This window comes from Ahaetulla prasina, chromosome 1, assembly GCF_028640845.1.
Source record: "Ahaetulla prasina isolate Xishuangbanna chromosome 1, ASM2864084v1, whole genome shotgun sequence".
Taxonomy (NCBI): Eukaryota; Metazoa; Chordata; class Lepidosauria; order Squamata; family Colubridae; genus Ahaetulla; species Ahaetulla prasina.
The window spans coordinates 365,673,245-365,686,044 of record NC_080539.1 but is presented as its reverse complement, the minus strand read 5'-3'; the positions used below and the strand labels follow the sequence as shown (position 1 = coordinate 365,686,044).

Here is a 12,800-nt window from a genome sequence, read left to right as displayed (position 1 = left end):
GGGGTAGATCAAAGCAATAGAATTCCTTAACGTTCTTCCTTAACGTGGTGAAGAGTTTTTCTGTGATTTTAGAGGAGGATAGATGTTTGAAGAGACTGTTTTTCTTTTAGTGGCATTGCTCTTAAAGTGTGTTGTGTTTACTTTAAAAAAAGGTATGATTTGAAACTGCTGATAGAAGAGGTAATGCAACAAAGGGACAGTAATCAGAACCAAATGTTGCTACTGTACAGAAAACTTTTTTTTTACTTCTGTTTTAAAAATAGCATTATTTTTTAAAAGGCCATCACAATGTTTACTGAACATAATTCAAGAGTCTGTACATATGCTTGTAAATTGGCATTGATGTATCCTTTTTTAAAAAAACCTGTATGATTTGTTTTTTAAAAAAATAAATTAGTTGCATATGTGACTTTTGTTTTGTTTTAACTCAAGGTAAATGGACCAGATGGCATCCTCCAGAATGGGGCAGTGGATGATAATGTGCCTAAAACCAGCCAACTTCTTGCGGAGCTCAATTTTGAAGAAGACGAGGAAGACACTTACTACACCAAGGACCTTCCTGTACATGCCTGCAGGTGAGATAGTAGAGCCTGGTGTTATGAGAACAGGACATCAATTTAATATACTGGGGAAGCTTTCTCCCTGTGGCTAGTGAGTGATTTACTTTTTCATTTCCCATGCCATTTTGCCATCATAACCTAGAACCAGTATCTAGTGACTCTCTCCTTAGGTTTCTGGGGTATGTTTATGCCCTCACGTAGAACCTGGGCAAGTATACTGGGATTGAGAAAGTTGTTTTTATCAGTTGATTAAAGGATTTACAATAGGTTCCTGTTAGGTTATATTAAAATAAATGATCTTGTATGAGGTCCAGTCTTTTATCAGATGGAATTGCTGTTGCCTTTTCTTGGACCTAAATGCTCTTATTCCATGTTTTATGTAGTTTTATATCTGACCCTTTAAGGTGCCTTAGTGCGTCAGATCATTTTCTAACACGTTGCTTCTGGCTTTCTAAGAATATTGCATTTATGCTTTACTGCTTCCAGAAGTTGTGGGTTCTCTAACACTGGAGATTTTTAAGAAGAGATTGGACAGCCATTTGTCTGAAATGGTATAGAGTTTCCTGCTTGAGCAGAAGGTTGAACTAGAAGACCTTCAAGGTCCCTTCCCACTCTGTTATTCTGTTTTTCTGAAGCTTGGAAGATTACATTGGTTTGGTTATGCCATAATCTGCAGTATTTAGCTGAATAAGTGGTATTCTGTAACAATGTATTTTGAATGTCTGTGCTTATGTTGACTATTACTATTCTTCTCATCCTTCCTATTGCCTATCTCCTCCTACTTGACTATAACCCTGTTGCTTGTATCTTTAGGATTTATATTATTTTATTTAGTTAACTAGTATGATTTGATTGCTTATTTAGTATCCTATGACTATCACTAAGTGTTGTATCTTATGATTTTTGATGAATGTATTTTTATGTACACTGACAGCTTATGCACAAGACAAATGAACAGACAAATTCCTTGTGTGTCCAATCACACTTGGCCAATAAAGTATTCTATGATGATCTGTTCTATGATATTCTATGATGTTTGACATTGATCACGAGGAGCTATATTGCCCACAAAGGGCATGTTGTGATAGTATAAAGTTCAGAAGGTTACTAATGCTTCTGCCAGCTTTCAGAAGCAGTGACATTGTAGTCTTTGTAATTCCTTAAATCAGTTTGTATGGCTGAGTGTCATTGATTTCCTCTGCTTGAAGTAGAATAGATTTACAGCTATGGTCCCTCTATGTTTTCCTTAGCTATTGTGGTATCCATGACCCAGCTTGCGTGGTCTATTGTAACACCAGCAAGAAGTGGTTCTGCAATGGACGTGGGAATACCTCTGGCAGGTAAATATTCATATTCACAAGAGAATGTAATTCACTTCTGTTAAATGTAGAACATAGAAAGCTTTCAGGTGCTAATTCAAATAATTGGTCCACTTTTGCTGTTAGTAACTATCCAAAATCTTGAGGGAGAATTTGCGTCAATTGAGCTTAGGTCCCTACTGAATAGAAGTATTTGTACTCTATTGTTGAATTATGGGACTTCTCAGTTTCTGCAAAAATCCAGTCTAGCTTGAAAATGCTTTCTGCAAGGTGGCTTAAACTCTACCAACATTTTAGTAAGGCACGCTTGTTAGAGCTAAGTCGACATAAGGTGTTTTCTATTATGTACACAAAAGTCTTTTAGTATTTCATAAAATACAATCCCTTAATGTATTATAAATACAATATAGGGAAATAACAGTAAGAATCAGTAATGAACACTATTTGGCTTAAATACAGGTAGTCCTTGACCTATGACCATTCATTTAGCAACTGAAGTTACAGTGGCATTGAAAAAAATGACATGATTGCTCATTGCCCTTAGAACTATTGCGGTGTCCCCATGGTTACTTAATTAAAATTTGAGCACTTGGCAACTGGCATATATTTATGACAGTTGCAGCATGTCGGGTCAGATTGCCATTTGTGACCTTCCCATCTGGCTTCTGACAAGCAAATCTGGGGAGGAGCTGGATTGGCTTAATAACTGTGATTCACTTAATGACCATAGCAAAATGGTGGTAAAATTGGGCATGACTCATTTAACAATTGCCTCATTTAGTAATGAAAATTCCAGACCCAATTGTGATCAAGGCTACCTGTGTCATGAAACAAGTTAAAATTAGCAACTTAACAGACTATATGTATCATGGAGTAGTCAAGAAACAACAAAGCAAATAGGTTTTTGCTGCTTTTGAAAGTTTGCAGAGATGTAGGACATACCAGTTTGTACTAGAGCATGGGAATTGTATTGAAAAGCCCCTTTTTTCAACGCTATCAAATTGCTGGCACTAGCACTCTTCATTGGTAAGGCCTTTGTGAAGGTTCTTAAGAGCAAGCCTCTTGATACAGATGTAGATGGCCTGAGTAAGCTGGATCCAGGCAGTTGTGGTTCTAAAGATCAAAAACTGCACTTTGAATTGGGTCTGAAGATACATCAACAACCAGTGCAATTGATACTGTATTAGTGTCACACGGTTTAGTTGCTAGTTTTCCATGAACAGCTGAGCTAATTGCATTAGGCACTAAGGTAGCTCACTCTTCCAAATGCATTTGCAAGTAAATTCTGTTAAATAATCTAACTTGAATGGTGCTAGTGCATAAGCACCTGAGGAAGAGTATATCTCTGGAAGGTTTCACCTGCCACATTTTATTTGTTTATATTCCCTCATTATTTTTATAAATAACTCAAGGTGTTGAACATCCACTATACTCCTTTCTCCTCCTATTTCCCCACGATAGCAACCCTGTGAAGTGGGTTGGTCTGAGAGAGAGTTACTTGTCCAAAGTCACTCAGCTGGATTTCATGGGTAAGGCAGGACTAGAACATGGAGTATCAGCTGGCTGATATTTCTTGCTAATCATGACTGAACTTCCCAGGAAGTTCAGTAAGACCTTCACATTGTTCATTGTGTTACCCAAAATGGATGGTTTACCTAACTCCACTATTTATTTGCTGCCTTGAGTGAATTTGTAAAAATAACAAAGACAGGATATAAAATAAATATCCTCTTTACTTGAATTCTAGTGAAAAGAGGAAAGTCTAGTGAAAAGAAAAATTATGCCATGATAGCAATTTTTTTTTATTTGCATTTATATCCCGCCCTTCTCCGGAGACTCAGGGCAGCTTACACTATGTCAAGCAATAGTCTTCATCCATTTGTATATTATATACAAAGTCAACTTATTGCCCCCAACAATCTGGGTCCTCATTTTACCTATCTTATAAAGGATGGAAGGCTGAGTCAACCTTGGGCCTGGTGGGGCTTGAACCTAAAGTAATTGCAGGCAGCTGCTGTTAATAACAGACTGTCTTACCAGTCTGAGCCACAGAGGCCCATCTTCCTCTATTTGAGAATCTTCCAATATTTGAGAAGCTGACAGAAAAAAGAGGGGGGTCAACCTATGTCCCAAAATATCAGAAGGCAAAACAGGAAACAGCGGATACTAATCAAGGAGACAAATAACCTAGAACTAAGGAGAAATTTCCTAACAGCACAATTAATCAGGGGATCGGCTTGCCTTCAAAAGTTGAGGGTGCTCCCATCACTGAACGCTTTTAAGAAGAGACTGGACAGCCGTTTGTCTGAAATGGCATAGAGTCTCCTGCTTGAGCAGGAGGTAAGTCTAGAAGACCTCCAAGGTCCCTTCCAATTCTTTTTTTCTAAATTGCACTTCATTTTATTTTTCCAATATAAATAAGGAGTTTTCTATTTACATTTCAAAGAAAACTTTTGTTGTGCAATCATTGTTTTGCAATGTCTCTGTCTTTTGTCAGTCACATTGTGAACCACCTTGTGAGAGCCAAGTGCAAAGAAGTGACTCTTCATAAGGATGGTCCTCTGGGCGAGACCGTCTTGGAATGCTACAATTGTGGCTGTCGTAATGTGTTTCTTCTTGGTTTCATCCCGGCCAAAGCTGACTCCGTGGTCGTTTTGTTATGCAGGTAAGAGAATGTTTGCTTTTTAGAAATACATTATTTGAAACGATCACAAGAAATTATTAAGTATATATTTTAATGTAATTTTGAATTGAATACTACTTTTTGTGTTTGTCTAATATATTTCTCTCATATCCCGATTGTGCAGGCAGCCTTGTGCCAGCCAGAGCAGCTTAAAGGACATCAATTGGGACAGCTCACAGTGGCAGCCTTTGATTCAGGATCGCTGCTTCCTTTCCTGGCTAGTCAAAATTCCGTCAGAACAGGAACAACTGAGGGCCCGGCAGATCACAGCTCAGCAAATTAACAAACTAGAAGAACTGTGGAAGGTGTGTTTGAGAGATTCAGGCTGTCCATGGAGAGAAAACGGGAGCTAGAAGATGTCATCTAAGACATACAGATATATTTGAGACAGACAGATAATACTGGGTTCAGAATACAGCTTCCTGAGTATCCTTGGTTTCTTTCTAAATCAATTTGGACTGTGAGGATGCTCTTAAAAAGTTTTGAATACTAAAACCAGCAAGGTAGTTGAATAAGAACACCAGTTGTTGGGGTTTTGAAGCTTTGTCTTCATCCTAATCAGCAAAAGATGAATTCTGCAAATTTAGCAGAATTTGCACAATCTACAACAATATTTTTTCCATAGTATATAATTAGGATTTCTGGGTGATTTTGGTCAAAGGCATGTTATGGCCTGTTGTTATTTGCAATATCTTTACATTTAGTAATTTAAATGGGCATGCTTTGAATTTCATTGTTTTGTGACTTAAAGTATGTGATAAGATATTCCTAGTATTTAGTTCCCTCATCTTGGAAGGATTCCCATAAACCAGCTGGAGAAATTGGGTTTAGCGTCCTGTTGTCTGTGATTGCAGGAGAACCCATCTGCTACTTTGGAGGACCTGGAAAAGCCTGGGGTTGATGAAGAGCCACAGCATGTCCTCCTTAGATATGAAGATGCTTATCAGTACCAGAACATCTTTGGTCCTCTGGTCAAGCTTGAAGCAGACTATGACAAGAAATTGAAGGAATCTCAGGTAAAATGGATAAAAGGAAGCAGCCCCTTGAAATAATTTGGATTGGTGACACTGAACAGTATGCTGGGGGTGGGTTTGTGAGAGTTCTGAAAGACTGTATAATTCATAAGTTTGGAAGGCATTTGAAATATAGTTGAACCATATCCTTAGTTCCATTTAGTCATTGAGTCCTGGAGTTGGTGTTGGGTTCTTACTATGTTTCTCTGATATAATTTTTAAGCAGAAGACTTGTTCAGTTGCTAAATTATGTGTGACTCTTCATGACCCATGGATCATAGAATGCCAGCCCCTGTCCTCTCTTCCAGAGTTTGCCCAAATTCATGTTCATTGCATCAATGACACTATCTAACCATCTCCTCCTCTGCCATCTCATTCTCCTTTTGCCTTCCATCTTTCCCAACATCAGGGTCTTTTCCAATGAATCCTCTCTTCTCATTTGGTGGCCAGAGCATCTGAGCTTCAGCATCTGTCCTTCCAAAGGACTGTCAGGGTTGATTTCTTTTAGGATTGACTGATTTGATCTCCTTGCAGTCCAAGGGACTCTCAAGAAATTTTTCCAGCACCAGAGTTCGAAAGCATCAGTTCTTTGGTGCTCAGCCTTCCTTATGGTCCAACTCTCACAGCCATATATTACTGCTGAGAAAACCATCGCTCTGACTGTAAGACAAGTAGGTTAAGCTTGTATCTTGATAGATGGAAATGTCAACTTCTGTAATGCAACCTTATCTGCTTGCACTGGGCATTGTAAATAGTTACATGTTCATGTCAGCATCATAAATACATGGGTCTCTGTTGATAGCTTGAGTGTTATATTTTCTACAGATTATTTTTGTTCTAGCTGCTTTTGATAAGTGCTTTGTTGGGAGAATTGTTCTGCTATTCTTTGAAGGAGAATTTTTTTCCAAATTATTTAATTTGTATTCTGTTCTATCTTAAAGTCTCTGAGTACAGACAGAGTGATCTGCTATATGCATGTATTGTTCTTCAGTAGAAAGCAACAGGCATTGCAGCAAATATAATCTGGCAAAAAAAGTGGGCTATTAATAGATTAGAAGTGGGCAGTCTGATAGTTCTAAAGCTGCATGTGGATTCTGTGCGTTTGCAAATAAGTGAGAAGAAGACAACTAGCCGGTGAATAGGAAAAGAACAGTTGTCTATGAATGAGAAGCAGCTCCACTGAATTAATCAGATTAATCAGTCCCCTTAATATTATTGTTACTGATGCATTTGAAATCTTCCAGCAAGCATTGAATCGACCATGTTTTTAAAAAAGTCAGCAAAGAAGATTACAAATCTGTTTACATAAGTGATCCATCCACTGGAATAAAATAGGAGATAAAGGGCCAGATCAGCTTTGATTCTAGTTAAAAAATCAAAAAATAAAGAATTATCTTTCTTTATTTTAGACTCAAGACAACATTACTGTGAGATGGGATCTTGGTTTGAACAAGAAAAGGATTGCCTACTTCACCCTGCCAAAGACTGATTCAGGTCAGACTGGAATTAACAATATCAATAAGTTTAAAAAAGAGTATTGGGTTAATAAAAATCAGTGGGCAGATGATACCATATACAGTGCTATCTTCAAAAAATATTCAGTTATTTACTGTCTCCTCAGATATGCGTTTGATGCAAGGGGATGAGATCTGCCTGAGATACAAAGGGGACTTGGCCCCACTGTGGAAAGGAATTGGCCATGTGATTAAAGTTCCTGATAGTATCCTTTTTAATTTCACAAGATGGAGGAAAATGCAGAATGAGAATGTACTAGCTGGCAAATGGATTTACTGCTAGATTTTTGTAGTAGAATTATGAATGACAAGTATCTTTTTTTCTGCGCTGTCTTAAAACTCTTGGTGGTCATACAGAAAATTAAAAGATGCTTAACTTTTTGGTTTTGCCTCTGTTAACATTCATCTTACCTATAATTCTCTGCTTGGTTATCTTTCCAGGCCATTAATAGTGGTAGTACATTCTAGTACTATACTATGAGCCTTCATGTAAATAAATAAATTAAATTAGATATGATTCTGTAAAGTTATGCATCAGTCTATGTGCAGCAATGAGAAGGCACGTAGTGCCTTATATTTTTCTGAAATTACTGCTTAACAAGCTTTTGTAGATTACGGTGATGAAATTGCAATTGAGTTGAGAAGTAGTGTCGGTGCGCCTGTGGAAGTGACTCACAATTTCCAAGTGGATTTTGTATGGAAATCGACATCCTTTGATAGGTTGGTGCAGCTTTATTTAGGGGGCAGCTCTTGATTTTGCTTTTTGGGGGAGGGTGAGACACTGTCAAAATGCACACTTGTGCCTCTCTTTTTCAGAATGCAGAGTGCCCTAAAAACATTTGCTGTGGATGAAACATCAGTTTCTGGCTACATCTATCACAAACTTCTGGGTCATGAGGTGGAAGATGTTATAATTAAATGTCAGTTGCCAAAGCGCTTCACAGCACAAGGACTTCCAGATCTCAACCATTCTCAGGTTTGTCCTGTTCCACAGCAAACCCAGGAATTGGAATTAGAGTTTCAGGTGTTGGGTTTATAACCTGTTTGACTTCACAGTCCTCTTTGCTTTTATTGTCAGGTGTATGCAGTGAAGACTGTTTTGCAGCGTCCCTTGAGTCTTATCCAGGGGCCCCCTGGCACAGGCAAGACTGTGACATCAGCCACAATTGTGTATCACCTGGCAAGGCAAGGAAATGGGTAAGAGAGAAAGGACACACTAGCTCAAAACCCAGAGGGCAGAATAGATTTACTGTAATCTATGATTAAAGGTCGGTGCTTTGGAATGTGGATGTGACACTTGTAAAAGGAGATGGGACACTGACCAGGCAGCTGCCATCTCTGACACCCTATCAAAACTTTCAAAAAGTCAAAATGCTTCTGTCTAGATCAGGGGTCTCCAACCTTGCCAACTTTAAGACTTGTGGACTTCAACTCCCAGAATTCCCTTTGCTGGCTGAGGAACTCTGGGAGTTGAAGTCCACAAGTCTTAAAGTTGCCAAGGTTGGAGCCCTCTGATGCTAGCAACTGTTAAGAGGTCAGAGATGGGCTAAGACTGTGATTCCTTTTTTCACTCAACCATAAATCTATTAGCTGTCCCTAATAAGGCAACTTTTGTATAGGGGGTAAGAGGCTGACTTACAAATCAGGAAATGGTGAGTTCTGGTCCCATTTTAGGCATGAATGTTGGCTGGGTAACTTTGGGCCAGTTTCTCTCTTGTTAGTCCACCTCACAGGATAGTGTTTGTGAGGAAAATAGGAGGAAGAAGACGTATTATGTACTTTTGCTGCTTTGAATTATTTATAAAGTAATAAAGGCAGGATAAAAATCTAATATCGGCAGATCTGTTTTTGCAATCTCCACTAGCCCTTTGTTTGCATTAAAATTATAGCTTTGCAAGCGCTATCCCAAATGTAATATAAAGAGGTTTTGGTTGGATGGAATGGTTTGCTCTCAGTTTTTCATCTAATCAGAGTTTCATGCTGTTTTCAAAGGCCTGTGCTGGTTTGTGCCCCAAGTAACATTGCTGTGGACCAGCTGACCGAAAAAATACATCAGACGGGGCTGAAGGTGGTGCGCCTGTGTGCAAAGAGCCGCGAGGCCATTGATTCACCTGTCTCTTTCTTAGCATTGCATAACCAGATCAGGAATATGGATAGGTAAGACATTATTGGGAATGGTCTTGCCAGTATTTTTTATTCTTGCATTCATTCTGATGATCATAGTTGCATATTTTCTACAACCCTTAAGATTTAGCTGATTGTGCTAAGAGTTCTTTGCTCCAGGGTTGAGTTTATTAAAAAGAATGAAGTTCTTTTGTATCTGTAGATTAACTTTGAGACAAAAGTTTACATTTATTTTTTGTCTAATGCTGCCTTTTTTCCCTGTTGTAGCTAATGCCTCAGTGTTCATTCTTGTTGCCTTTGAATTGTGATACCTTAAAAGCAGGATGCAACTTAATGAAACAAGGATAGTTGTAACATTTCCTGCACTTACAGCATCCTAAGTTGTGTGTATTTTGTTTCTCAGCATGCCAGAGCTCCAGAAACTGCAGCAACTGAAAGATGAGACTGGGGAACTGTCATCCGCTGATGAGAAGCGCTACCGAGCACTTAAACGAACAGCTGAGCGGGAATTGCTAATGGTAATCATTTTCTTGTGCTTAGCTGCTGTCCTGGTTCCTCACAGGACTTGATACTCTGTGCTCAAAATTGCTCTGATGCAGGTAGGTGAGCTGTGTCCTTATTCATCTTCAGGGCAGCAAAAACAAAGAGTGAACCTATCCCCAAACATTCTTTGGCAATGAAATCTTGGTGGGTACAGCACACAATGCAAGGAAGCCGTATCATAGCTTAGTATAGAGAGTCAGGGGAGCAGTTGGTAGTAGCAGTGCCATATGTTCAACAATCCTGAAACTTTGTGGTTTTATCCCCCTTAGAATGCAGATGTCATTTGTTGCACATGTGTCGGAGCCGGCGACCCAAGACTTGCTAAAATGCAGTTTCGTTCCATTTTGATCGATGAAAGCACACAGGCCACTGAGCCAGAGTGCATGGTGCCTGTTGTTCTTGGGGCAAAACAGGTAGGCTGAGGCGGCTTTAAAAAAATTACATTCTTAAAATTTTGAATCTTAAATTATTTAGTTTTTAAAGTTTTATTGCATTGAAAAAATTGTATATCGCCCAGAGCCCATCTATGAGAGAGATGGGCAGTTAAGAACTTTGATATAGGAATAAGTAAATAAACATTGGGAAATTCCATTTTTTATTTAAGTATTTTTTTTTCTTTTTGAGTTTTGTTTGTACTGAGCAGGTTGGTTATGTGTATGGGTTGTTGTTTTTTTAAATGGGGGCCTGCATGAAGCTTCAGGAAGAGAATTTAGATTGTTTGAAATGGAGATTTTAGATACGGAGTCACACTGCACAATTGCCCACATAAATTTCTGTCTAAATTAAAATTTGGTATGCTGCTTGAGAAGGCTTGAAAGAGGAATCCAGAATGAGGTAATTGATGAAGTCTGGAAAAAAGTATGAAGCTGGATGGAGAGGGGAGAAAAAAATCCAAAGGTAGAACTCAGGTGGTTGTGGAGAAGAGAATAAGTAGCTTTATTTTTTAAATTATTTATTAAATTTATTGCAACTCTGCAATAAGGTGACTCTGGATCTCTATGTCAGGAGATTAAACAGGCATTAGTGAATGCTACCCATTTAATGGCTGAGGCACAATTACAGATAACCCCAACAGCAATGTCCAAAAAGTGACATTTCTGGATCTCACACAAGTGCTGCAGTCACCTCCCTGGGATCGTATGATTGAAATTGGGCAACCGACAGTTCCAGTGTCCCATTGTCAGGTTACCCCATTTGTGACCTTCCCAGCTGCCTTCCAACAAGCAAAGTCGATTGGGGGGGGGGAGCCAGATTTTGCTGAAACAGCTGAATGATTCACTTAACACCTGCAGTGATATCATAAAATCGGCTGTGACTCACTTAACAGCAGAAATTCTGGTCTCAGTTGTGGACGTAAGTCGAGGACCACCTGTAAATCAAAGGCTGATGAAAAGAAACTCTCCTCCCTTTCCTAGTTACCACTTGGAAACATGGGCCATTCAAAGCTGCTTTCAGTCCTTGCCTTTCAATGGTCACCTAAAATTCGGTCTCTAGGGCTTTCTGCAGATGGTAGGGGTGTGCCTGCATTGACCGGATCTCTGTTTTTTTCTTAGTTGATCCTAGTGGGCGATCATTGCCAGCTCGGCCCCGTCGTAATGTGCAAGAAGGCAGCTAAAGCAGGTCTGTCGCAATCCCTCTTTGAGCGACTGGTGGTATTGGGCATTCGGCCCATTCGCCTGCAAGTCCAGTACCGCATGCACCCAGCCCTGAGTGCTTTTCCTTCCAACATCTTTTATGAAGGGTCACTCCAGAATGGTGTCACTGCAGGTAAATGGTGTTGTTGTTTTTTTGGGGTTTTTTTTTTTTTTGATATATGTGCAGAGGGGATTTAGTTTCCAGGGAATTTAGGCATATCGGGGGCAGGTTTTAGTATCCAAGAAGCATCTCTGTCAATTGTATTTACCTGCGTTTCTCAACCGTGGGAACTTTTAAGAGGGATGGACTTCAACTCCCAGCATTCCCAGCCAGCTATGGGTGGAAGTTGAAGTCCATCCCTCTTAAAAGTTCCCACGGTTGAGAAACGCAGGTATTGACCTTGGGATACAGTTGATTATTGGGGGGGGGAGGGGGTTGATGCTGCTGAGGTGCTTCTTTGAGATTGAAAAACCTCCATTTTAATCAAATGAAATAGGATTCACTGAAGACCTTTATACTGATGAATGAGTCCCATCTTTCCTGCAGCAGACCGTGTGAAGAAGGGGTTTGACTTCCAATGGCCTCAGCCAGACAAGCCCATGTTTTTCTACGTGACCCAAGGGCAAGAAGAAATTGCAAGTTCTGGCACTTCTTATTTGAACAGGTAAAAAAAAAAAAGATCAATGGCAACCAATACGTGAGAAAGAAGGGAGAGGTCCGGTTGATTTCTTCGTAGGCTAAGCGAGGCATCTCTCTTTTTAAAGTTAATAGAGTCCCTCTATTCAGAAATAGGATAATGTGATTTAGTCAGTCAAGATTAACATTATTAACTGTGAAAGCCACTTTGGTCTCATGGTTAAGCTGCTAGACTAGGTTAAGGTGCTGGACTCGAGGCCTGGAGACTCTGAGTTCTAGTCCTGCCTTAGCCATGAAAGCTGGCTGGGTAACCTTGGGCAGGAAAATTTAATAGCACTAGCATTTAGACTTATATACCACTTCACAGGGCTTTACAGCCCTTTCTGAGCGGTTTACAGAATCAGCCAATTGCCCCCAACAATCTGGGCCCTCATTTTACTGACATCAGAAAGATGAAAGGCTGAGACAATTTTGAGTCTAATGAGATTTGAACTGCCAAATTGCAGTCAGCTGGCAGTCAGCAGAGATAGTCTGCTGTACTACACTCTAACCACTGGGCCACCACGACTTATCCTATTTTAGGCATGAAAAGCAATGACTTTAGACTTGTTCCTCTTTTTCATCACATCTTACCTCACACAGGGTTGTTCTGGGGAAAAATAGGAGGAAAGCATGTTAGATATGTCCACTGCCTTAAATTACTTACAAAGTAATAAACGTGAGGGAAAATGTAACAAATAGAATCTTGTCCCTTTCTCATTTTAATATTTGGG

At 39.5% G+C, this 12,800-nt stretch overlaps 1 protein-coding gene across 5 annotated transcripts in view; it reads left to right on the top strand.

Annotated features, from left to right (window-relative positions):
* The window catches only part of UPF1 (UPF1 RNA helicase and ATPase), a 30,616-nt gene that overhangs the window by 6,522 nt on the left and 11,294 nt on the right, over positions 1-12,800 (top strand). For 2 of the 5 annotated variants that reach the window (XM_058163457.1, XM_058163460.1), the window contains exons 2-16: positions 433-575; positions 1,811-1,900; positions 4,377-4,544; positions 4,687-4,867; positions 5,417-5,578; positions 6,985-7,069; positions 7,197-7,295; positions 7,692-7,809; positions 7,906-8,065; positions 8,168-8,286; positions 9,082-9,246; positions 9,617-9,731; positions 10,026-10,169; positions 11,310-11,523; positions 11,938-12,055. In XM_058163457.1, coding sequence (XP_058019440.1) covers positions 433-575; positions 1,811-1,900; positions 4,377-4,544; positions 4,687-4,867; positions 5,417-5,578; positions 6,985-7,069; positions 7,197-7,295; positions 7,692-7,809; positions 7,906-8,065; positions 8,168-8,286; positions 9,082-9,246; positions 9,617-9,731; positions 10,026-10,169; positions 11,310-11,523; positions 11,938-12,055 — 2,081 coding nt within the window. The remainder of the gene's footprint in view (positions 1-432; positions 576-1,810; positions 1,901-4,376; positions 4,545-4,686; positions 4,868-5,416; positions 5,579-6,984; positions 7,070-7,196; positions 7,296-7,691; positions 7,810-7,905; positions 8,066-8,167; positions 8,287-9,081; positions 9,247-9,616; positions 9,732-10,025; positions 10,170-11,309; positions 11,524-11,937; positions 12,056-12,800) is intronic. The other 3 variants (XM_058163458.1, XM_058163461.1, XM_058163462.1) reach the window with 2 other exon arrangements.